Source organism: Lytechinus variegatus, chromosome 14 (genome assembly GCF_018143015.1).
Source record: "Lytechinus variegatus isolate NC3 chromosome 14, Lvar_3.0, whole genome shotgun sequence".
Lineage (NCBI taxonomy): Eukaryota > Metazoa > Echinodermata > Echinoidea > Temnopleuroida > Toxopneustidae > Lytechinus > Lytechinus variegatus.
In genome coordinates, this window is record NC_054753.1 from 11,412,807 (window position 1) to 11,439,357 (window position 26,551).

At 37.9% G+C, this 26,551-nt stretch overlaps 1 protein-coding gene and 1 non-coding gene across 2 annotated transcripts; both read left to right on the forward strand.

The window, feature by feature from the left end:
- The first annotated feature begins 12,958 nt into the window (after positions 1 to 12,958).
- On the forward strand, positions 12,959 to 13,120 carry LOC121428239. Its single transcript, XR_005971761.1, has one exon. It is a non-coding gene; the product is annotated as a U1 spliceosomal RNA (small nuclear RNA).
- Positions 13,121 to 16,552: 3,432 nt separating this feature from the next.
- Positions 16,553 to 26,021, forward strand: LOC121427636 (MORN repeat-containing protein 1-like). Its single transcript, XM_041624142.1, has 6 exons — positions 16,553 to 16,660; positions 20,954 to 21,025; positions 22,638 to 22,847; positions 23,368 to 23,458; positions 23,898 to 23,985; positions 25,858 to 26,021. Exons 1-6 carry the CDS (start codon positions 16,597 to 16,599, stop codon positions 25,984 to 25,986), a joined length of 654 nt encoding a protein of 217 aa, XP_041480076.1. The 5' UTR covers positions 16,553 to 16,596; the 3' UTR covers positions 25,987 to 26,021.
- Positions 26,022 to 26,551: the final 530 nt, after the last annotated feature.

Sequence of the window (26,551 nt, forward strand, 5' to 3'; positions counted from 1 at the left end):
TGGCACAGAACTGGAAGCCTGACTGCTGGGATCAACAGCATTCTTCTAGAATCTTGGGTAAAGGTAAAGAACGCCCATTACACAGAGCTGCCAACCTGAAAATGAACATTTCAGTATTTTTAAAGTTGAAAATCAGTATTTCAGTAAGGAAATCAGTAATTTAAAAAAATACCACAGGAAAACACATAAAGATGAAACTTTACAAATCAGTATTTTACATTAAACTATCAGCATTTTTCTCACTTTTCCGTACTTAATACTAAAAATCAGTACTACTTGGCACCTCTGATAACATCACGCTTTCGCGCACTGCATGCACATGCACATACCGTAGTACAAAAAGGGCTTTTCTGCATCATAGTGCATTGTGTAAGGCTTTTCTCCACTGATGTGGTGCACGAAAATGTTTTGCTAATGCCGTTCTTGCACTGACAAAACAAAATGTACCTTTAACTCTACCAAGGAAGTGATACATTTAACATGTAGGGTCTATGGTATAAACCTCTACCAGGACTTACATTAATCCAAGACCATTAAAACCCAATTGTTTGGCCCCTGCCCTCCTCTTCATTGGCCTTGGAGATTTGTTGTACCAAGGAAGTGAATATTTAAACCTCTTTCAAGACTTATATTAAAGGGATAGTTCTGGCTGGAAATATTTATACCTCAATAAATAGAGTAAAATTCACAGAGCAAAATGCTGAAAATTTGATCAAAATCAGATAAAAAATAACAAAGTTATTGAAATTTAAAGATACATTGCATTATTCCGGCGAAACAGTTCTAGGCATGTCTTAAAGACAAATGAAAGTACATTTAGTTGCAGTAAACACAGATTTCATGAGAAAGCCAGTAAAACCAGGCTTAATTGATACTTTATCGTCGAGGATCTAGATCTGGTACAGTTACATAAACTGAACTTTGTGAAATCTTGAAATCTACGCTGAAAAATGTTCACACAGAAGATAACCAGCACGGATAAGGACACGTGGGACAGTGTACTTATTACTTTGAATGTTGGCCTGACGCTTGACCCGAATCCTGTGCTTATTTGCTTATTTCTCAGCAATTACACAATTTCTTCCAGAATCCTTTGCGCATATTTTTTTATTTATGCAAACAGACACTTTGGTGGTAATTTCATTGGATTCTGTACATACTCATTTTTTACTGTGCTGCACTCGACCCAGGTGAGGTGAATGGGTACCCGGCAGGAATTCCTTGCATGCACTGAGCGCCGGTGATGGAAGCTCGAGCTAAAGCCGGGGTAATAATAGCAGCGCTTTGTATCCTCAGGCAAAAGGCGCTTTATAAATACAGCTACTATTATTATCATTATTTATCTTTAAGGTGGGCTGAAATTAGATTTATTCAATTTTTTTCTACCAAAATCTGAAAAAATGGATTGACAACTGATTAAGTGTATTAATTATTTACTGCCCCAACTTTGAATATTTCATCATAATGGAGACTAATGTATTATTTAAGTATGATTGAGGCACTTACTGAATAAATGCCCCTGAGCTCCAAGGTGTATAATATCCCTCGGTAGTACGTGGTGTCCAGCGAAAGTCTAGAGGTCCTGTTTGTTGCTGCTGAACACGTACTTGGCTTGACCTTCTTTCTCCAGACACAGAACTCTCACTGGTTAACCTTGACACTTGTCGATCGTCGGGGGTTGATTTTGGGGGTATTGCGCGCGCGCCGTGCGTAATGTTCATTCATGCACGGAGGTGAGTGAAGGGCTATTAATCGTCTATATGGCCGGTTAAACCCAGGCGACATTGTTTAACGACCCTTTATGCAACACACCCCCCGGCCCTATAGATTGGCAAATATTTTGAAATTGTGAATTCTAAATCGCCAATCTCTAGATATAAAATCGAATAAAAACAAACCAAAAACAAATTCACACAATCCCCAATTGTAAACAAAAACAAAATTCAATGCTTTTATATACAATATTTACAAACAATGACTTCCTCAGTTTCCCTGAGATGGATAAAAATTAGGAGGAAATACCTGTAGATTACTCATGATTTCCCCTGTTATGATCAATCGGACTAATTATCAATATCCAATTGTCCGTTTCTTGTTTACTTATGGCATTTCTTTAGCCTGTCATGATTAACAAAGAACGTGGAATTCCTATATGAGTTGCAATAGAGGTAGGGAAGGAGTTTTATAAGCCTGGTTGGTATAGGCCTTTCCAGGGAGGAGACAGTTTCATTGTCTTCCCCCTTTTGAGTGGCCGTGTCGAGTAAGTAAACTCGGTCCCCCTTTTGGAATTCACGACAATAAACTCTGACATCTTATTCTCTTTTTAAGCGCTCCTGGGTTGCCCGGAGCTTAGTCCTTGCAGTTTCATGGGCTTGGATAAGAGTCTGTTTGAGCTGAGAAACAAACTCCTCCCTTGAGCCTGATTCTGCTGCGGACGGAAGATCACATCCGATGGCTAGCTCGTCTTTCGGCCAAGCATGAACATGTTTGGGGTTTATGTGATAGGCCTTGCTATTTGAAAGACTTACTTTTCCAATTGACTTTCCAATGGAACACCTTATAGCCTGCATGAGATTTTGGTTAAACCGCCCAGCTTGTCGGTTAGCAGATGGCCGATAAGGTGTGATAAGGTTGCGCCTCATTCTTTGTTTAATTGGCGCTACGTTTCCCGTGTTGATGTAGTGTTCTATTTCGGTAAATTTCCCGAGGTCAAATTTATCTCTGGCAAAGAATTCTAACAGTAATTCCTTGAGAGTTCGATGGACTGTTCCCAAAGACCCTTAAAGTGAGCAGGGATTGGAGTCGGCGAAGATAAACCGACACCCCGCACTTGCTTACTGTCCTAGGTTGGTGGATTTGGTGGATCCAAGTCTGGTTTAATGGCGGTAGCTCCTAAGGCTTCCCCAATTACCATGCCTTATGTCCAACTTAGGTTTCGGCCAGTGGCATTAAATACAAAAAGTTCAATGGCTCCTGCTGTTTCATGAACTGTGATCCGATTTTGGTTCAGCTGGTGGGGGCCATGGAGGTAGCACCCATGGGCAGGTTATACTAGATGAAGGCTGTCCCTTCCTTTCTACCAGGGTAGACTGCAACTGAGTATGTCCTCGGAAGTCTGCACCAGTATTTCTCCTCAACTCTTCAGTTACCTTTGCTGAGGAAGCAAGAGTAGGTGAAGTAGAGGTGGGGCACACTACCGACTTATATTCAACAGTTGCGTCAGTCACTTTATGTAAGGCAGGGAATGGGGGCACTCCATCTTTCTGGACTAGTGTACGAACCTGCGAAGAATTCTGACTAGTGCCCTGGGCTATGTGGATCGGGGTCGGGCTAGTTCCTCCGATCCCAATTCGTTTCCCGGTTCGTCACCAACAAATGAAACAGTCTTCAACTGTTCTACTTCTGGACAGTCCCGTTTAAAATGGCCGGATTTGCCACATTTGAAGCAAGGATTGTCTGGGCCAGGTGACCTCAGTTTTCCTCTGGCCGGGGACGTCCTTCCTGGGGACGATCTGGGTTTAGGGAGGTCTCTTCTCATTTGAAGGGTCGTGATGAGCCCTTGCACCATAGAGTGAAGTGTTCCCACCTTCGCTTCGACCGAGTCTAGCTGTCTTTTGACAGAGTTTTGAAACGAATCAAATTTCTGTTCTAGTTGGGAGACTCGAGTTTCTAGGCTAAGATCGGAACAGTGAGAAGTAAGTGAAGATGGGACAGGTATTTCCATCTTCCGCACTTTCTTCTCAAGGGGGTCTACACAGGTAGATAACTGTCTGATGTCCTTCCGAGGTTTGCCTTGCATGGCCTGTCTGGCATGCTGGAACATTCGGGAAACTCGTAAGGCATCATCAAGATTTAGGGGTTGATGATTTAGTGTGTGCTGCCCCGCTTCGCGATCAGTCGATCCCTGACAGAAGCGCAGCACAAGCTGCTTCTGCACGTAACTATCGGGCAGATTGGGGAATGCCTGAGATGCTAAAGCCTGTAGTCGCTCGGCCCACTCTACACATGATTCTTCGGAAGTTTGCCTTGCATAATTAAAATGCACCTGGGCGACTTCCGGAAGTTCCTGTGGAGCAAATCGTTTCTCCAACTTCAGAACTACATCATAGTAGCTTATGGCCGGTTCACATCTAATCAGTGAGGCGTAGTACTCGCTGGCTTTCCCATCTAATGCCCAACACAGTTGGTTTTGCCTATGTTGTTCATCCCAATTACTATCATTGGCAAATGATGTAAACTTGGCAAAAAATGCGTGCCAGCTCCCTGAACCATTAAAAACAATTGTTCTAGGTAAATATGTCCTGGGAGCGGGCATGGGAGGCATTCCTGAATTTCCTGAGGAAATGGTGGGGGGAACTATCTCGGGCCGGTTTGAACTATGGCCCTGAAGTTTGGGTGAAGGCCTTGGCTCTGGCTGGTTGAACTTTGGAACTGTAACGGAAGAGACATTCTTCTGTCGGGTAGGTCCAGAACCCAGCTTAAATTGATTGGACCTAGGAGCCGGCTTAGGAGGCTGATTCAGTTCGGGATGAGGCAGTGGTGAGAGCCGGCGAACAGGTGGCGGCGACACCTTTACTGATGCTGAATATCCCCTCTGGTTTCCACCCTGATTGGGATAAAAATCATCATCCCTTAGAGCATGAGTTGGGGTCCGATCGTAAGTCTGACGAGTATGATAACAATCACGATCGTCAGGGAGATATCGATCACGAATATGAGTACATCGATCATAATAGAGATCATCCCTTGGTCTTCGGGGAAACGACCCATTAAATTGATCCTCTTTCAGCTGCCTTGGGGGCACTTCCATCTGAAACAGAGAAAGTAACTCTCTCAAAAGATGTGAAGCCTCCTGGATGGACTGCTCCCTTGGAAGGCGAGACTGTTTTACAGTCTGGAAGGCAGATGGACCAATTGGCTCGCCATATGAATGCAGTGGCTCGTCCATGGGACCACTTGGCTCGCCATACATATGCTGTAGCTCGTCCATGGAGCCAGCGCGATGGCGCTCGTTGGGATCGCCACTGATGTGCGGTTGTACCCCGCAATCGGGGATTGTTTCAAGATGATCTCTCGGCACGCCCTGGGTTTGCCTTCCCCCCTCTCCCATTAAGGGCTGTTCAACCTTATTCCTCTGGGGTGTGGAGGCTCTTTGCTGAGCACCCTGTAATTGTTTAGCTACTGTGGCCCGTGGTGTCGCAATGGGCCTAGTAGCTTGAGGTCTACCGATGTCAAGTGGTAGGGATTGTCCCTGCTGACCATATGACACAGTAGAGTCAGAGAGTCTTATCGGGAGGGATGCAGCCCTAGGATGTCCTGGTGCCGGAAAACGATCATAAGGATACGGGGTAATAGGCGGTGGAGGAGTTCTCCTCCGTGCCTGAGGCACCGGTGAAATATTCGAGAGTGCATCTGCACCAGCAGGTGTAAAATCAAAAGCATCTATCACTTCGTTTAAGTTACGAATATGCGGGACCGAAGCTAATAATTCGGGAGTGATGTTTTCGGTAGCTTCGCGTAACGCAAGAATGCGATCGGCAGTGGCAGAGCCAATGCCTGGTACTCGTAACAAGTCATCCCTATCACAAGAATTAATACGGATCTTATCCATTGCGAAGAAAATTAAAATCCGCAAATAAAATTAATTCAAAGACAATTGATGAATATTCGCTAGAAAATAGTGGAGAAATACATCAATTACATTCAGCTATAATCATTTAAAATTTATCCACTTAATTCAGTAAACCAATCGCAAATTCAAATGATTTGCAATTTAACAGTTAATCAATTATTTGCAAATTGAAGCTGTAAGCATTCATTCAACTATTGCAAATACAAATAGAAAATTACATCCAATTATATTATCAATTATTTACAAGTTATGAAGTTAACATCAAATAATTGGTGACAATAGAGCGGATTCTCCAATTAACAATTATCTGCAATTATTTCCTAAAGTAGAGAATGACAAAATAACAATAATTAATTGCAAATTTCCTATCTATCATTCATCAACTTATTTATTGTAATCTTTCTGGTGCAGTGTGATAAATTGATCTTTACCACTGCCAATGTTTCCGATTTAGAAGTATCAGGAAACAATATTGATTCCAAAAATAAGAGCAAATATCATGAAATGGAAACAATAATCGGGTCACAAAATTTAATTGCAAAAAGAGAACAATTAAATCTACATTAAATGCTAAATGAGACCGCCTGTGATAGCAGAGAACCTAAATAAGCATAAGGAATTTAAACTACAGGTTTTCCTTTTATATTTACTTATAGAGAACAGTAAGGGAAAGTTATATTTAAATTACTCGACCAATATTAAATTTTATTTAAAAGGATGCCAATATGAGAAAGGGAAAATTTATTTAACAGATTTATACTTTGCCTCCAATTGTAAATTGGCAACAATTATCATTCGAGCCGCGTTTTTTACCGCTGGCGCGAAATTCGAGTCATGTGAGTCACGCCCGATTTCAATAGGCTATTCACAAAAGACAAAGGCAGCCACACGTAATGGCGGCAGCTACGTTAGGGCGGAATGTTTTGCGTTTAGATAAATAGCTAGTTTAAGCAATTTACGCCCTATATCTAGCCAGTGACAGCAATAACTATTTAATACGTACACAAACTAATTATTATTGGCCTACTACTAACGTACCGTATTTATATTAGACCCTACCTAACTCCTAAGTTCCTTACACAAGTTTTAATTCTATCCGGTATCCCGTGCAGAAAACGTGTTCCTTAAACGGGTTCAAAATGGTGAGCAGTGTTTAACATTTGATCACCAAAATGCTGGAGCTGCTCGGACAGCGCCATTAATGTATTATTTAAGTATGATTGAGGCACTTACTGAATAAATGCCCCTGAGCTCCAAGGTGTATAATATCCCTCGGTAGTACGTGGTGTCCAGCGAAAGTCTAGAGGTCCTGTTTGTTGCTGCTGAACACGTACTTGGCTTGACCTTCTTTCTCCAGACACAGAACTCTCACTGGTTAACCTTGACACTTGTCGATCGTCGGGGGTTGATTTTGGGGGTATTGCGCGCGCGCCGTGCGTAATGTTCATTCATGCACGGAGGTGAGTGAAGGGCTATTAATCGTCTATATGGCCGGTTAAACCCAGGCGACATTGTTTAACGACCCTTTATGCAACAAGACACAACATTTATACATGATAAATGAAACATTTATGATTTCATTAATAGCATATTAAGGAAAGTGGGGATGTGACATCATCAGCCCACCTAATGAATATTCATGATGATGTGCATATAACTGTTTTCACAAAATATTAATTAACTTTAGTATTCAATAACTTCCTTATTTGTTGTCCAATTGTGATGAAATTTTCAGCATTTTGCTTTGTAAATTTTGCTCTATTTATTTAGATATCTAAATAAATAGAGCAAAATTCACAAACCAAAATGCTGAAAGGGCCTTTGATGGTCTTTGTTTTAAAGTCTTGAAAGAGGTTAAAGGGATGGTCAGGGCTGCCCTGACCATCCCTTTTTAAACCTCTTTCAAGACTTACAAAGACCATCACAGGCCCTTTTGACTGGTCCTAAACTCATAATCCTCCTCTCAGTGACCTCAGAGATTAGTTGTGACCTTCAATTTTTTTGTTCCATTTGTGCTTTAATACAAATATAGCTGGAAAAGCAGTCTGGCCTAAAAATGTCAAAATATAAGGCATGGGTCCTGTCTGACAAAGAGTTGCGATTGATCCAGGATAGAGATATCTCTGTGGATTGATCAGGGGCCTGTAACACAAAGCTTAGCAATGATCCTAGAACATTTTTCTACGATTGATTCCATTCACTACAGTGTACAATCAATCTTGAAAAATTGCTTACAATCAATCGCTAGCCTTTATGTTACAGGACCCTGATCACACTCAACTATGGAAAGCCAGCAATGCAAACATCGAAAATGCATGTTTGTTCAACATTTTTTTCTAGATATGTTTATTCATAAATGTATTGATTTCTTGAAAATTTGGCTTGTTCACCTCTATTTACAAGACGTTTTGTGAATTACCAGTAGAAAAAATTGTGACACTGATGGATTTCCATAGAGTTACGATTGATTATATCAATCATACATGTAACTCTTTGTAAGACGGGCCCTGCTCTACTCAGAAATTATCTATACAAAAGATGAACTACAATGTATTCAATACTCTCTAGATAGAGATCTCGATTGTAAAGTTGTATGAGACATATATTGACAAACATGAACATCACATATTTTTGCATGTCTTAGTCTTGAATCCCTGCATCACCCACATAAATCCAAATTCAGATTGATATGAAGGCCGTGTGGCTGGTGGGCATTAAACAAAGCAAATCAAGTGTTCCTATTTGTTGAACAGGCGTCGAAAGCACCTACATCTAGAAAATTGCATACACGAGGTAACACCAAGGCCTTATGGGGTGTTGCAAGAAACTTGCAATCAATTGCAAGTCTATGTTTATCCCTAAATTAACTATACACGTATGTCTTGCAATTAATTGCAAATTTGCGATTGATTGCTAATCTGCTCCTTGAAACAAGTATTTCAATCTGACTAACGTTGATCTATCAGTTGTGAAATATATTTGCAATCGATTGCAAATATTTTCTTGCAACACCCTTTAGTCACACTGCCCTGGTTTCATGGGGGGGTATCGAAAGAGTTGTAAAATCAGCGCCAATTGTTATTCTCAGTTTTATTTAGACACATATCAATTTCATACAATCCACTCCTCCCACTGGTGCCAACCAAAATACATCCCTCGCTTTGAAATCCATCTCCAAACTTGGTAGGCCTATTCATAAGCTCTTGCAGCAATACTGGTCCATAAAAATGCACAGGATGTGTTTGATCAATTAGTCGTTCATCCTATTGAAAACTTTATTCAGTAGTAAATAATGCTCTCATTGTTACATCACACAATCAATAGAGTGAGGTTAACAGTAAGTGTACTTGGGCAGGTTGACCAAAGTAAATCCCTTGTTTTTTTTCAAAAATAAAGGTAGCAAATTTCTTTTACCCTTTTCATAAACCTATCCTCCAATTAGCCGCCTAAGAGTAATGCGGATAATTCAATAAAAACTGCGTTCATAAACTCCGAAAATAAGCCGCATTATTTTTACGAGCGCTCGTCCTGAAAAAGGCGGATAATCGCCATGACAACTGGACACGCCCCCTCCGATGCGGTTGTGTTGGAAAAGGGTGACCTTGTGACCGCACCATGGCAATTATCCGCATTATTTGGAAATGCGTTCAATTTTTTCATAAACTCAAAATCTTATCCCGATGCTGCTATTATGCGGATAATAGCAGCATCAGAGTAATGCGGATAACTCTTGTCCTCCTCCAATTTTACGACCAAATTATGCTGCTATTAGCCGCCTAATTCATTTCAATTGGGTTTATGAAAGGGGTATTTGTCAAGAGGGTAAAGATTTATTTTAGATATCATCTTAAAGCCAAACATCTCCTCTTCCATGAAAAATCCTTGTACATTATTAATTTCTCGTGACTGTAGATTTTCTGAATTCTGGCATTGGCGGATCCAGAGAGGGGGGAGGAAAAGCCAGACCATGCTCCCGTTTTGAGAAGCACAATTAAAAATTGTTATGGCTGAAGTGTGCCCCCCCCTTTGAAAGTGAAGACCTTTTTTTATTCAATTTTTTGCTTGTCAAATTTTTCCTTGGGAAAATGTGCCCCCCCCCACTTATGAAAAATCCTGGATCTGCCCCTGATTCTGGTCACAATTTGTATCAATTTCAAAATTGAAATACGTCGTGAATTTCGACAATAAAAACAAGAAAATTGAATATTCACTTGATCTGGCAGACTTAATGGCAGCTTGGCATATTTGGCAGGCTAATTCACATTGTGCACCTATGACTTTCACTTTCTGAGGAAACTCACACTCCGCAGGCCGCATCAACTTTTTACACATTCGATGACTGAATGTGACCTTTAAAAGGAAAAAAATCTATCCCTCTTAAAACAATTTGTACCTTTAATTTACTTTGAAATATTTGAACCATACGTCAGTAGAGGCGCACGGCCAATATTGGAGACTGTCTCCAATGTGGGAGATTATCTCCTATATCAGAGACTTTTGTGAAGAATTTGGGTATCCAATTTCAGAGACAGTCTCCAGTTTTGGAGACCAATTTCCTTTGTTTACATTTGCGGCAAAAGGATTACCTTGGCGGCAATAAATATGTGATAAGCAGATTCCTCATGAAAAATCACCCCTTTTCACCGTCTACTTTAAAAATTCACCGTCTACTTTTGTTTTGATAAGGATTTTTGTTGTCATTCACACACAGAACAAATGGCTTCTGACCTCAGTGAGACAAAATTTTGGGTGGAAAAAAATCATGCTTTGTTGGTGTGTCTTTTGTCCTTTTGCAAAGCAAGACTCCAATGTGGGAGATTGTCTCCCCTATTGGAGAGAGTCTCCCATATTGGCCGTGCGCCTCTACTGTACGTAACTTGCCCCCCCCCATAAAAAAATATGTGCACGGTCATCATCATTTCATCATCTGCTTTAATATCTTCAAGATGTCCAAGGCAAGGGCTCTGCAGCATCTCTAAGATAGATTTGGACGCACGCTTATGAGAAGTGAGGGGGTATTTTCAAGGTGGATTTTGTAGGAACTTTGGAAGCGGTCTGCATTTAGTATTTACTATTTAATGTTCATGCTGCTTTGACATGTTCGAATTGAATAAAAGTCAAGACCATGTCGCTCAAAATAAAATGAAATGCCAAATCAAACTAGGGATTGCGTCCATGCATGGCATGAGCCATGAGCATGATGAGGGAAGTGACCTGCCTGGGCAGAAAATAAATTTTAAAAATTCACTGCCGTCGCTCTCTCTAGAGACTAGAGTCTAGCTCTTGAACTTACTTATTAACGTTACTCATTGTCGTTAGTCAGCTCAGCTTGAAGTTGATTACTTGAAGACGATTGACTGTAGATCTAGTGTACGTGTAAGTGTAGTCTGTACTCAATAATTCTTCACGTTCATGATGTTCTCGTCAACTCCTGGAACGATGTTCAAGATCATGTCCGTCTCTCGGCAGTGATGTAACGTTGGCTCATTCTCTACCGCAACTTAAAGATAACCTGAGTTGCGAGCGAGCTCGGGTACGGTGTACGGTTCGAACAAAGATCAGAGTGCATGTGTGTTCCCATTATGTAAACAATAACAAAGGCAGACATAATCAGCTGGCAAGATTACGACTGGACTTTCAATCTGAGCGCGCGCGCCGATTGTTACCGAGAGTGCGCGTGCCGCCCGCGCCCGTCCCGTGAGTTAGGAGCTAGTCTACATACGCAGACCCGATCTTTGATGAAACTTTAATCGACACGTGACGTGGGTCTTCACACAAGACCAGCACATTATATAACTTGCTGTTGCATTTAATGCACACTGAATGGTTTGACGAAGTTTCGGTGACTTTCACTTGGTCTACATTCTATTTTTCTCTTTGCTATAATTACCAATCATTTCGTCTACCCACCATTTTGGCCATATTATGCTTCAGAGCAGAGGATTAAGGAGAAAGTTTTTTTTTCTTTTTTTGGGGGGAAGGGGTACAACAATAGTTGACCCCCTTGACCCCCCCCCATGAACAGAGGATAATCTTCGACTCCCATGATTTTGGCATGGTTGACATTTAGCCGTCTTATTATTATTTGGTCTAACAAAATTTAGTCTTTTATAAACGAACCTTTAATGGACCAAATTTTCATTCAACATAGTGCAAAAGAATAAAGTATATGCGGGGTGAAAATAAACCATCTTGGCTAATGATCTGGGCATGACAAACTGCAGTCAGATTAAGTGAGTATTGGACCAAATGGTTATGTAACCAAATTGATAGGCCAAGTGGGTTAAACCGTGATGGTGTAGGATGTTCTGAGAGTTAGACCATAGTCGTGTTTGTGTAGGTCTGTAGGATGTTGTGAAAATTAGTCGATCTGCTATATCATAGACCAAGTGGGTTTAGGCACTGATCGTTCTGAGACTCTTAGACCATCTGCTGTACTAGTAGACCAAGTTGGTTTGATGGTGTAGGATGTTCTGAGAATTAGACCATCTGCAGTAGACCAAGTGAATATACAATGTTAGGGGCCAACACTTCCCATTTAAAAGTCTTTAAAAATGTTGTATATTCTGTAAGGGGGGGTATAAAGATATGCCTACAAATTGAAGAATCATGAAAGAGTGTACTCTTTACCCACACTTGATAAAAGAGGTTATGAAAAAGTACACCGTAATAAGCATCAAACCTGCATGGAGAAAAGCAGAACAGTCCAGTTTTCTATGGTGCAGATAAAACTTGTTAGAATACTTTAGCAGAGTATCACGGATAGATAAGCTGTACTGCATTATTCACATTTTCATTTGAAAAAAAAAATATTCAGCTTCATCTTAATACATCAGTATGTTTTTTAGTGGCGTTGGTACGTTGTACCCCCATACGGAGGGGGTGGACCGTGATAGATTTTGAAATGATATTCGGAAAATTACGTATAGTCCTTCAGCAGAGAACGGAGAAATTTTTGCTTTTATATTTTTGAGTTATGAGCACCATCACCCATTTTGTGTGCGCATTAGCACACTGCGCATGATTGAATGATGACGTCAGTGCCATTTCAAATGAATATTCATGAAGAGTTTCGCAGTAAGCATTTCGTTATACTCTTTCGCTCTAAATTTACGCATTTCTACCTTTAGCTTTTTTAAGAGGGCATACATCGGTACTAAGTAGTTTGATCATATACATGTTCAATGAAATTTTTATATAGATTTAGTTGTGGTATGCTAAAGTAAAAAAATAATGAACATTTTTATACGACAAATTTGAATGTTTCTAACTGTAACCAAACGTTCGTATGCAATGTACATTTACTATGCCGCTCGAACTGTTATCATACTTACCTGGCGCAGGGGTCGCATTGATCAAGAAGGATGCACCCCCAGGGCGAGGCTTGCCATTGCACTCCGGCTTGCTGAACCTTGCGATTCCCCCAAACGTGGGGAACTCGGGCGTATAATTTATGGTAGCGGAGATCTGCGTTCGCGCTATCTCCTACAATAATTCTAATGAAAAGTAAAGAACACTGAAACTACAGTTAAATTAATTGATTACATGGATTAGACGTTTCAAACAGTACGAGGAATGAAGGATGAGTTTTATCTGCTTCACTTAACACATAAAGCTTTTATAAACACAGTAAAACACTTTGATATTACAATCCTTTTTCTATTGCACCATAAAATAGTGACACAATAATTAATGTTTGTAATGAGTGTGGTAATGAGGCTGTTTTTGTTGTTGTTTTTTTTTACTGCAAGCATAACCCGCTTGTCAGTGGCATAGACAGATCTTCAAACCGGATGAGGGAGGTGGGGAGTAATTTCATATCTGCCAAATGAATGATATATAAACACACACGTAAAAGTGTATGGGTGTGTATCCTTTATGCAGTATAAAATTAATATGATGGGTGCCAATTATGGGATATAGGGCAAAACTTTTTCTTAAAAGTTGAGAGCGAGCAAAAAAATGACCTTACAGATCTCACTTTGACATGAAATTCAGAAAATCATATTTCACCTTTTTTGCTTCTCAAAATGTTTGTTCTTAGTTGTGGAACTTTTCTAGGGGCCGGGGGGGGGGGGGGTAAGCATAGCCTATACAGTGCGTCCCCCCCAAAAAAAAAGAAACCGAGATTTATCGATGATTTATCATTAACTTAATCACAATACAATAGACAAATGACCTACCATTTTAAAGCTAAGAATCTCCTCTTTCATCTTATCATTCACGCATGAGTGAGCAAAACAATTTGATTAGGGAATACCAAAAACTCATTTAGCGGGCCGTATCTGGGGTTTAAAAAGAAAACCACATTTTCAAAAAGTTCAATATCTGCTCCTTAATTTTGATACCTCAATAATGGTCAAAAAATAACAAAGTTCTGGTTATTTGAAATAAGGCTTGAATTTCAATAATTTCATAAAATAAAGTTTTTTTTAAATGCAGGCTAGCGTTCAAACTCACTCGACACTCCGTTTTGTTGACGATAAGCCATGCACTAAATCTTTTACCTTGCTTGCGATAGCTTCTGTGGGAACCGGGGAAATTATGGACATACAAGAATTTTTTCGAGGATCATAACTTTCTTAATTCTTGACCATTTTCTGTGATTAAGGTATCGAAAAAAGAGCAGATATTGAACTTTTAGTCATGTGATTTTCTTTTTGAAATTCAGATACCCCACGCCAAATGACTTATTGGCATCCTTTCTTAGAATTTTTTTGCTCACTCATGCGTGAATGAGGAATAATCTAAGTATCAGATGAAAGAGGAGATTCTATAAGCTTTAAGTTGGTAGGTCATTTGTCTATTGTTTTTATGATTAAGTTATGATAAATCATTGATAAATCTCGGTTTCTTTTTTTCTGGGACGCACTGTATAGTATGTATAATATCAATTTTAGTCTGTGTACACATACCCTATACCAACTTGTCGTTATATACATGTTATATATGAAACAAGAGCGAGCGAAGCGAGCAAAAAAATCATAATTTCTGGCTTGAATATGCTATGATTTTAAGAACGATAATAATAGTGAGGATAGCCATGAGAACTTGATATCATAATAATCATTACAATTTTTTGTTACTTTTTTCCAGCACGAAATCTGGCGAGGGGGCATAATCCCAACTCCACCCCTGATTATTTTTTGTATTCGTTTTTATTAACTAAAGGCCAATGTCCATCTGATGAGTTAACTCTGTTGAACATGTTGAATAAAGTTCTGGTTGGCTTACCCCGGGGAGGGGGGGATATACTCGTCGTGTAATGGCATAGGGAAATGTGTCGCTCTAGTATAACTTTTTTTGGTTTGTAAGATTACAAAGAGACTTAACTATCTACTAGAACATGTTAAGGGAATCCAACCCAAATTAAATTTGTTTTTATAGGGGAAGAAATCAGAAAAGTTGAAAATGTTTGAACGATATCGGAAAAACAATAAGAAAGTTATAAATTGTTAAAAATTATATATATCTGCATGCATTAGAGTTTGATTACTTATCAAGATAATGGGTGAAGGACAAGTCGACCCCAATAAAAACTTGGTTTGAATAAAAGGAGAAAAATACAACAAACACAACACTAAAAATTTCATCAAAATCGGTTGTAAAATAAGAAAGTTATGACATTTTAAAATTTTGCTTAATTTCACAAAACAGTTATATGTTCATCCTGGTCGGTATGCAAACGAGCTGACAGATTACATCACCCACTCACTATTTCTTTCGTATTTCATTTTATGAAATATTCTGATTTTTTCCTCATCGTCATGTGAAAAAAATGTATTCCTCCCTGAACACGTGCAATTACCATTATTTTAACAGTTTGTGGTTAAATCAAGTTTGTCCCCATTGTCAAATCTGTAAATATTGAAATGTTGTATAATTCAAACAATAAAAACAAAAGAAATAGTGAGTGAGTGACATCATCGTCTCTCTCATTTGCACATCAATGAGTTGTGCATATAGCTATTTTGTTAAAAATAGGCAAAACTTTAAAATGTCATAACTTTCTTATTTTACATCCGATTTTGATGAAATTTACAGTGTTATGTTCGTTTGATTTTCCTCTATCCACTGTAATCAACAATGTTGGGAGTGGACTTGACCTTAAGTTAGAAGAAAACCACAAATCCCTGATATGTAAATACATAATGGGCTATGGGAAAGTTGCTCTTACCACTTGTCACAATTTTTGAATTTTAAAAGTTTAGAATTATAATATGAAAATTGTTATATGCACGTCATCATGAATATTCTTCAGGTGGCCTGATGATGTCACATCCCTACTTTCCTTTTTTTATGACATGTACATGAAATCATTATTGCTTCATTATTTTATACAGTCATGTGAGAATGATATGTCTCCGTTATGTTATAATAAAATACGTCGTTGCAATGAATATGTAATACACTAAATCAGTTGTCAATCCATTTTTTTTAGTTTAATGAATAAACCTAATTTCATTTAATAAAATACAAAAGAACAAGTGGGGATATGACATCATCATTTTGCTCATTGAAATATTCATGAAGACAAGCCTAGAACTGTTTCACCGGAAAAACAAAAAACTTTAAAATCTAAAGTTCCAAACTTTGTAATTCCTTGTCCGATTTGTAAATAAAATTTGCAGCGTTTTGTTTGTCTGATTTTTCTTTATCTTTTCAAATCATATTATTTTCAGCATGGAGTACCCCTTTAAAGCCTCCCCAAGCTTCCCCTCCCACCCTAATCAAAGTATCTCAGGTAGCAGCGGAAGGGTGGAAAAGAAGACAGAAGGGGGAATTTGAGGTAATGCCAGGCCAGGGTAACTTTGAATTGCAATTTCAGCCGACAGGTGGTATACTGTCGTCAAGGTATAATTGGTCCAAATGTAAAACTTATTTCATTGGCTAATAGTAAAATCAGCCTTTGCATCAACCAATTAGAAGACTGTTCTCATGCGACTCAATAATCATTTGCGACGATGGCGTCCGTGTCGACCAAAGGCCAGCGGTACATCGGCGAAACCAGAAATCAAATGCGACACGGTAAATTAAATTTCCCTAACATTATTTGTGTGTTCCATGTGAATATTTATTTTGATGATGTGTGGTCGATATGATGACTGAAAAATTATTGTGTTATGTCCAGTATGACGATAAATTTGATTTTGACTTGCAAATCGCAACCCCGCTGGCCGCTCAGCTCAGCTCGATCACCTGCGCTGCGCCCGGCCCGTCGAGCGGCCTGCCCTGCCCCCGTCCGCCACTTGCTTCTACCCGACGCGATGCTGGGTAAAACTTCGATGGCGTGTGCGTGGTGCCAGTAGGTAGTTTGTATTACCGAACACTTCATGAATTTGATCTTATCAAACACATTGTTCCAATAAAATTCACCAAACTTTCACCATAAATACACAAATACCTACAAAATATAGATATGCAGAAATTTTGCTGAAATTGTTTTTCATTTTTACAACATCAGCTTCCAATTGGTCCTCTCTTCGGCTTCGCAAGTAAAATATTTTGGTCACTCGAAAAAGGTATCGTATTACCGAACGTGTTTTCTATGGGTAAAATTGGGAAAACAACAAAGTCACTGATGGGCTTTTTTGACCATATTTTATTGTTTTGAGGATATAAAGGCTTCGAAATTGTGTTTTTGATCGTTTTTCAACATTTTTCTATTCAAGTTTCCTTGGCTTTGGAAGGATGTTGCAAAGGTTTGAGAGCGTTCGGTAATACATGGCTGGTCGGTAATACAATCACTCACTATACTAGTAGTACCCTATGTACCACAACCACTGGCTGCCTACGGCTCACTCGCACTGCAAATATTGTGTCAAGTCCATACAAACACCTGGCACTTGTGTACCGTAGTGTTACCTGGGGAGCATTTCATGAAAGGACTTGTCATACGTTTTATCTGACAAGTCCTATGTTATCCGACAGTTACCATAGGAACAGTGCCTCTCAGCCAATCAAAATCATGGAAAGATGTCAGACCTGACAACTTGTCGGATGAAAATATTGATGAAACGCTCCCCTGGTGATCACAGAACAGTGGATGAATTGAAAAAAGGGGTGGGATGACTTCCTAAACTTACTTTCATGACCAAGACAATTCCAAGAATAATAAGACCCAATTCCAGCTAAGAAATAAAATTAAAAGGAGAGAAAGAAAGAAAAGGAAATAAAAAATACTACCTAACGTTAGTCACTAGTGAGTGATTGTATTACCTACCGAACAACGGCAACGCGCACATTTAGGGCCTATGCATCAGAAAAAAAATCAAATTCAATAATGGAAATGTGCTAAATTCTTTGCAACAACCTTCCAAAGGTAATTTTTAATAGAAAGATGATGAAAAAGGTCCAAAAACAAATTTTCAAAGCCTAGACTATATTTCTAAAAAAAAAAAAGAACACATGCTCAATAATTGATCAGAGATTTTGTAAATTTCAGAAGCTCAATATCAAAAAGAAAGCTGAATACAGCAGAAAAAAATTATATCTTTATTTTTTGTAGGTATCTGTATATTCGTGGTGGAAGTTTGATGCATTTGAAGAAAATATTGTGTTTAATAATAATATGATTGAGTTTATGAAAAGTGTTCAGTAATACGACCCACTGGCATCAAAAGTGAATTTTGTTTTGAATATTAAAAAAAAATTAATATAAAAATTAAGATTCCTATCTAAAATATTTTATTTCGTATTAAAATAGACCTAGATTTCAAAAATGAAAATTTTGCTCCATCTGCCATATATCTGCCCCCTTTAAATTGTTGGCTCTTTGTGCCACTGCAACACATTTAAATCTAGTCATCTGCTCCAAAGCTGTCTTAAGATACCATGGAAAATGAATGATAATTGAACTTGAAGTATGGGAAGAATGCATTTCTTTTGCTGGAATGAATGAGTAGGCTTACATGTATCTATTGTTGGACAAGTTTGGGATTCTGCACACCAGTATGATTACAGAGAGAGACACAGGTCTATAGTATTTGTCCAGTTTGATAAACATTTTCTGTTACATTGCTTTGCAATTGAAAATATTTTTGTGAGGTGCTCTTGGGTGAACATATAGAAAAAATGAATCTTACAAACTTTCTAAACTTGTGAATATATGAAACAGTGTGCTTTAAGGCGCATACCATTCAGATGTAATTTACACTTAATGATTACTCCTATTTTGTGTTTTTGTAATCAAAAGAAATAGAAATAATTGTTTTGTCAGTGATTCAAACTAAAAAATCATGACAGGCTGCTGTCGTTTTGAACAACCTGGTTCATTACTTTCGATGGGTTTGCATTCAGCCTTGGACCAAGGCACATTAGCCAAGGCTCGACATTAGCGGTGGCCCGGGACCACCAAAAATTCATCTTGGGCAACCATTATTGAAAAAATGTTAAGTTTTGGTGGCCCGAATCGGGCAACCAATAATTTTCAAAGTAGCGCAATTTTCTCCCGATTTTGCATGCATTTATCAACCTTCTACAGTTAAAATTGCAAGCCAATTCGTCATGCGCCTTTTTTGTTAATCTACACACAAATACACACACACAAAGATTGCATAGTCATGACAGTATGTAGGCCTACCACTAGCATACAGTAACTACTATTCAGCCGGCCGCGCCGGCTGTCTGGCTGAGCTTTGCATGCATGAAACCAATGCAGCTAGCTGTGCACGAGCAGACTATTCAGACCCAGGGAGCTGCGATACGAAATGTTACTGCTAAGAAATCTTCCCCAGAGCTTTGGAAATCTACGTCAAAGTCACATTTAACACCAATGAAATGCCCTTCTACAGTCCATATTACTGAAACCTGATTAATTGCAAGCATTAAAAGGAGGAATTATGACCTCTTTTGACTCAAAAAGACCGATTTCCAAATGCATTAACACATAAAACACATAGGTGAGTACATCACAGTCCCATATGTGCATTTGTATGTATGTTGATATTTGGTTTATTTCGAAGCTGTTTATCTTTGAGCAAAAAATACATAGGCCGCTCTTTCTTTCTTGTTTACAAATGACTTCTTAAACCACTCTTAAGGAAGTAAATACTTTGGGAAGGCATTTCATTGATATGACATGTGATTTTTTTCCATCATTTTGTCAAATATAGGGAAGGAATTTTCTCACTGTTTTTTCCAGATAACTTTTGCCATTTTATTTTTTTCTTTCATTTTTTTCAGTGATTAAACCATTTATACCCATTCCCATTGAAAATGCCTGATTAAAGAACATGTTTCTACTGAATAATAATTTTCCCAATTTTTTGATAATTTTGTTTTATTTATTTTTCTTAAATTTTCTTTTGTATTTTCTCAATTTTTTTTATGACCTGTTCTTTGTTTTTTCTTTCTTCATTTTTTCTTTTGTTTTATTTCACTTACCATATTCATTTTTACAATTTTTGTTTTCTTTTTTCAATATACTATTCTAAAAATTTTTTTTGTTTATTTCCCCCTTTTACACATTGTTCTAATTCTGCAGCATGTGATTTTCTCCTGCTATAATATGCTGGAAAAGAGAAAATAAACTGGATTTGGGGCCTGCATAATCTAGGTTTTACAATCAAAAAGGAAGAAAGGAAAAATCATTGTTTTGTAAATCTATCTGAGTTTGATACATGTATGTGCACTATTTATTTACTTTACCATTATGAGTATGTGTCTATACGGAGATTAAAAATCTACACAACCTGGGAACAATACAATTCTTTTATTCTCTTTCAATCATTTCATATTTACAATGATAGAACAATATATATTACCACAAAATAAGCAAAGTAAAATAACAGCAAGCACGATTTACATACACGATGTACAAAGAATAGTGGTACATGTTAGTGATTGCAGAATATTTCAGTTTGTTTTATTCATTTTTAATTAATGTTTTTCTTTATATTTTTCGGGCCACAAAACCTTATTAGTGGGCCACCAAAAAAAAATTATTTGAAGGTTTTGGTGGCCCGACGGGCCACCACCAAAAAAGTTAATGTGGAGCCTTGCATTAGCTATGTGTCTTGTGCAATGTTTCTGTTTGTGGTAACTCCTGTAGGAACTCGGCAGTACAGCATTTTTTGCTGGTAAACGCCAAGCTGGTATAAAACCAATTACCTTGGAAACATTTTACGTCTAGGTTAATCAGTCATAGTGGCTGACGTAATAGACAGATATCACTCTTGGGCCTTTTTATCAAAGTGGAGACAATGGCAGAGTTGGGATTCGAACTCACAGCCTTGCGATTATGAGTCCAATGCTCTAACCACTGGACCACACGACCCCGAGATGTGCAGTTTTGAATGATCAGTATCAATTTCCTTACAGGGTATGGAGTCTATAAATATTGCAACAAGTTTTTCAAGTATGAGGGAGAATGGAAAGAAGGCAAGAAACATGGTGAGTCAGTCGTAATTTAATTAAATCAAAAGGGTACTCCAGGCAGAAAATGATAGGCCTTGAACAGATGAAGCAAAATCAGACAATCAAAACACTGATAATTTGATCAAAAGTGGACAAGAAATATCAAAGTTTATAAAGATTTTCTTTATTTTGGTGTAGCAGTTCTAGACAGGTCTTCCTTGATATTCAATGAGCAAATTTATCATGCCATATCTCCACTTGTTCTTTTAATTTCTTTTAAATATGAAATTTGTTTATTTAAATTTTGTCCTCCAAGAATTAAAACTATTGGATTGATAACTGTTTTAATGCATTGGATATTCATTGCTGCAACTGATTTTATTAAAAGGGAGACATATCATACGTACATGCATGAAAATATAAAATGAAATGGTAGTGTTATTTTACGTGAGTGCTAAAAAAAGCATGAATGCTTATAAGCAAGCAATTATGATTTCATGTATTAACATAGAGTGGGGACATGATATCATCAGCTCACCCAATGAATACTCATGAAAACCTGCAAATCACTTTTTTTTTACAAAATACGATGTATTGCTATAATTTTAAATTTATAACCTCATTATTTCTTATCAGATTTCAGTGAAATTTTCAAAATTTTACCTGATGAATTTTACTCTATTTTATTCAGCCTGGTGTACCTCTTTTAATTGTTGAAACAAGGAGTCAGTTCAGTTACATTCACTTACATTCCAAAATGTAATTCACCACACATACATACATGTCTTAACAGTTATTGGTGCAGTTTAAAATTTCATGTGAATCATGTGACCACACTGAGAGCATTTCTATAGCATCTGGGGGGTGTTTCACAAAGATTTAATTATGACTTACAGTAGGTCGCACTTAAATGTCGACGCGTACATGATATGCAACGCGCAATCTTATTGATCAATACGCAGTAGTGCGCGTCCTCTTGGCATGATCTGGCCAATGCTGTCATGCCTTTTATACTGTGCGCAACTAGACATTTAAGTGCGACTCTAAGTCATACTTAAATCTTTGTGAAACACCCCCCAGGACTGCTTTACTTCAAGTGGGTTATGAAACCAGTTCAGGAGATTGTGATGAGGACACTAGCAAAGAGATCTTTTAAACTGGTTTTGCAAGTTGGTTTTTTAAGGGACACCAAGGGAGTGTTTCATCACCAAGGGAGTGTTTCATGTGACCAAAATTCAGAAGATTTTTCTGACCACTGTTAAAAGCTACTGAATTCCTTGCATCTGGTTGGTCGAGAGCAAATTAAATTATGAAATTAATTGAAGAAATCCCTCATGAAACACTTCCCAGTTCAAGAAAGAAGATGAGATTGGGTCAGGGGTGTTGCAAGGAAATATTTGCAATCAATTGAAAATATTCTGTTGCAATTTTACAAGTGATATATCAATTTTGACTAGCAAATTAGATTACGCTCCTTGTTTCAAGAAGCAGACAAGCAATTAATCAAAAATTTTAAATTAATTGCAAGACATGTGATTAATTTAGGAACTGAAAATAGAGTTGCAATTGTCGCATGTTTTTTTTTGCAATGACCCAATAATGTACTCTGATTTTTAATGGTACCAAATCTCTGTCCTCATTGTTGTAGGGCATGGGAAACTTCTAATGAGTGACGGTAGCTATTATGAAGGAGAGTTCATCAATGGGGAAATCGAAGGTCACGGCTTCAGGAAATGGGCAACCTCACGGAACACCTATTCTGGCCAGTTCTACAATGGAGAGCTCCATGGCCACGGGGTCATGAACTATGGTCTCGGTGGGTCTTATGAAGGGGAGTGGCAACACAACAGGAGACAAGGTATAAAGCATCTTCTGTTTGTTCATTTTAAGAATTTCAGTTGTCAAGATAGTTTCATTGAAATTTTACAAAGTTATGAAAACTTTAAAAGGTGAGGTAAATGGGTACCGGCAGGAAGTAATTCCTCAAAAAGCTGTGCGCACCAGAATTGGTAGACTAGCTTAGCCAGGGTAATATACATGTAGGAGTGCCTTGAGCATCTAGCGAGGTGGATACGTGTGCTATACAAATCCTATATTATTATTGGTATTATTAAAACTTTATATTAAGTAGAGATTAAATCTGTGTGGTTCCTCTTGTTGATATGCAAGTACATGTTGCTGTAAAAATGACATGTAATGATATTAATAATATTTTATATTTTACCTTGGGTAGCCAGTTCAGTTCCAAAAACTGTCCTCCCAACGGGCTGTGCTTGAAATGATTATGTTATTATTACCCGGCATATTATTTATCCTCATCAATTAGTCTCTCTCTGGTATGCTAAGCATAATTTTGTTTGTTTACCCTATTTGTTCAGGTCATGGTGTATTAAAGCTTTCAGATGGAACTCACTATGAAGGGTCTTTTCATAACAACATCAGGCATGGTGAAGGGTCGCAAACATATGTGTAAGTATGGAATAAGTGCTTCATGTTCTATTAATCTAGATTATGGTTCTATAGCAATACATGTACATTACAAGAGATGCTCAAAGTGTATACAAATGGTAAAAGTAAAGTAATGAATAGAAATTGACTATGGAAGAGATGAATATTTTTCTAGAATTGTATTACTTACATGTTGCAGGCTATAAAATAAAACTTTAAAGTCACTTTTTTGGGGGGGGGGGACGGAGTGAGAGTTACAGGCACAAAGCCACTCAAAGGACCACCCAAAGCCAAATAAACTTATTTCAGGAATACTAAAAAGTGTCATTCATCTTTGCCATTTTTAAGTAGAAGAAGTATACACTAATGAGAAGGTAATGATATACCAGTCTATTTAAAAAAAAAATACTGATTTTGTATGATTTCGTGAATTTTTCTTCATTTATTTATGTCATATCAGAAATAAAGATCAATACGTTGGTGATTGGATAATGGACAGAAGACAGGGAAGTGGGGAATTACGATGCAATGATGGAACAATATACGATGTAAGTACACACAGTGGTTTATCTCCTCTGGGTGGGTCTTCCATAAATTTGGTGTTATTCCTATTTGGTTCAACCATTAACTTTTCTCGTACCCAATTGGGCCTAGAATGGTCTAATTTCCACTTCTCCTACTTACGATGCACAAATTATTTCACAAACAGTTTGTCTAATTATAATACACTGAGTGGTGTCAAGGCCAGCTCACACTGTGGGCCGTGTTTACATAAATATGTGATTGGAACAAAGTTGCCGATCGCATATCAGTGCAATCGCATGACAGGTCAGTGCACATATTGCAGCAGCTCTGCAGGGCACTCCATCTCATGGCACCTCTTTTGTGCTTATTTAGTCCATCTCTTCATTTGTGCATATTTTGTCTGCGCTGCAGCATTGCAGCAAAATGGCCACGACATCTTCGTATAGGACAAATCTGATTGGCTGAAATTAGCAAGTTCGCAGAAAGATTTGACGTGTCAAATGTCTGAGATTTAATCTGCGATCTTGCTACAAAAAAGCCGTTGCAGCTGCAGCACGTTGTAGGTTGGCACACTGATTTTTTGCAGTCTGGGGACCATTTCATGAAAGTTTTCAGCACTGACAATTTTTTTTCTCTGACAGTTACCATAGTAACAATCAGAGCCAGTGCTTTTCAGCCAATCAAAATCAAGGATTACACTGAAATTGTCAGCACTGACAATTTAGTCAGTGCTGACAACTTTCATAAAACACCCACCGGATCTTGGTGCAATCGCATCGCATAATATGTGCTGGGCTTTAGACCCAAGTGGATATTAGACAAAATGGGTATAGCTTAAAGGTCAAGTCCACCTCAGCAAAGTGTTGATTTAAATCAATAGAGAAAAATCAGACAAGCTCAATGCTGAAAATTTCATCAAAATCTGATGTAAAATAAGAAAGTTATGACATTTCAAAGTTTCGCTTATTTTCATCAAAATAGTTATATGAACGAGCCGGTTACATCCATATGAGAGAATTAATGATGTCACTCACTCATTATTTCTTTTGTTTTTTATTGTTTGAATTATACAATATTTCAATTTTTACGAATTTGACGATTAGGACCTCCTTGCCTGAAGCACAAAATGTTAAAACAATGGAATTCCACGTGTTCAGGGAGGAATGAAACTTCATTTCACATGACAATGACGAGAAATTGAAATATTTCATATAATAAAATACAAAAGAAATAGTGAGTGAGTGACATCATCGACTCTCATTTGGATGTAACTAGCTCGTTTATATTAACTGTTTTGTGACATGAAGCGAAAATTTGAAATGTCTTAACTTTCGTATTTTACATCCGATTTTGATGAAATTGTTATTGTTATGCTTGTTGAATTTTTCTCTTTTTTTAAATCAAGTTTTTGTTGGGGTGGACTTGTACTTTAACTGGGAATTAGACAAAGTGGTGAATGGGCTAAATGGCAATTAGACCAACCGGTTATTAGACAAGCTGGCTGTAAAAAAACTAGGATGAGACCGTGTGGGATTAGACCAAAGTGAAAGTAGGCAGAGTGGGTGTGGACCAAGTGGCAAAATAATTGAAAGAAATCAGCATTTCATCTCTGGACTGTTAAAACTTTGTGTAAACCTTGTATCTAAAAAAAAAAAAATTTATGACATCTCGGAGTAAAGCTTGATTTTAGAATAAAAGCATGGGTAGCAGCCTTCTTCTTCCTAGACAGAGTTCTTGTCAGGTATCAGAAGAATGTTTTCATCACCATTGACATAGTTGTGAAATACAGCTTTTTCTAAGCTTCCCTCAAAATGTTCAAATTTTGAGGTACAAGGTTTTATCGGCCCAGACACAGTTTGTAAATGAATGTTTTTAATTTCTTGAATTTCTAACAGGGTCAATGGAGGAATGATATGTTTAATGGCCAAGGGACCATGATTCACTGTTCAGGGATGGTCTATGAAGGAATGTGGATTAACGATAAACCCGCACGTAAGTTACTCTTACAGGCTTGCATTCAATAGTAAGTCCATTTTAGGTTCCCATATCACACGTAAGACTAACACCCAGGGTGTGAGAGTTCAGATTTTTATCTGATTTCAGATTTTCTTTTTAGCTAAATTTCAGCTTTTTTTTTTTGCTTTCCTCTGTACAAAAAGAATGGGAGCATGTTCTATTTCAGACTTCTTCACCACTCCTCGGCTTTTTTCAGATCTTTTTATTTGTGACCACTCACACCCCTGAACACCTAGTTTTTAGGAACGCAATAGATCCACTACTCAAGGAATGAGGATCAACAGTAAAAATATAAAATAGCAGAGAAAAGAAATAAATTGGGTATTCACTTTAAAAAATGGTCTTTTTCATTTGAAACTACGAGGCCTCAGACTCAGTCCTGATTCTTTGGTATTTCTGTACCACACATGTTTTTTATCAGTTAGTGTGCTTCTCCTATTTACACAACTTACTCTTAAATGTTTGTGTTCTTGTGCATTGTCAGTTTATTATAGTGCATAAGTTTTTTTTGTTTATCATATACCGGTATGTTGGCAGTTCTGATACTTCATGTTGTGTTTGTATATTAACTTG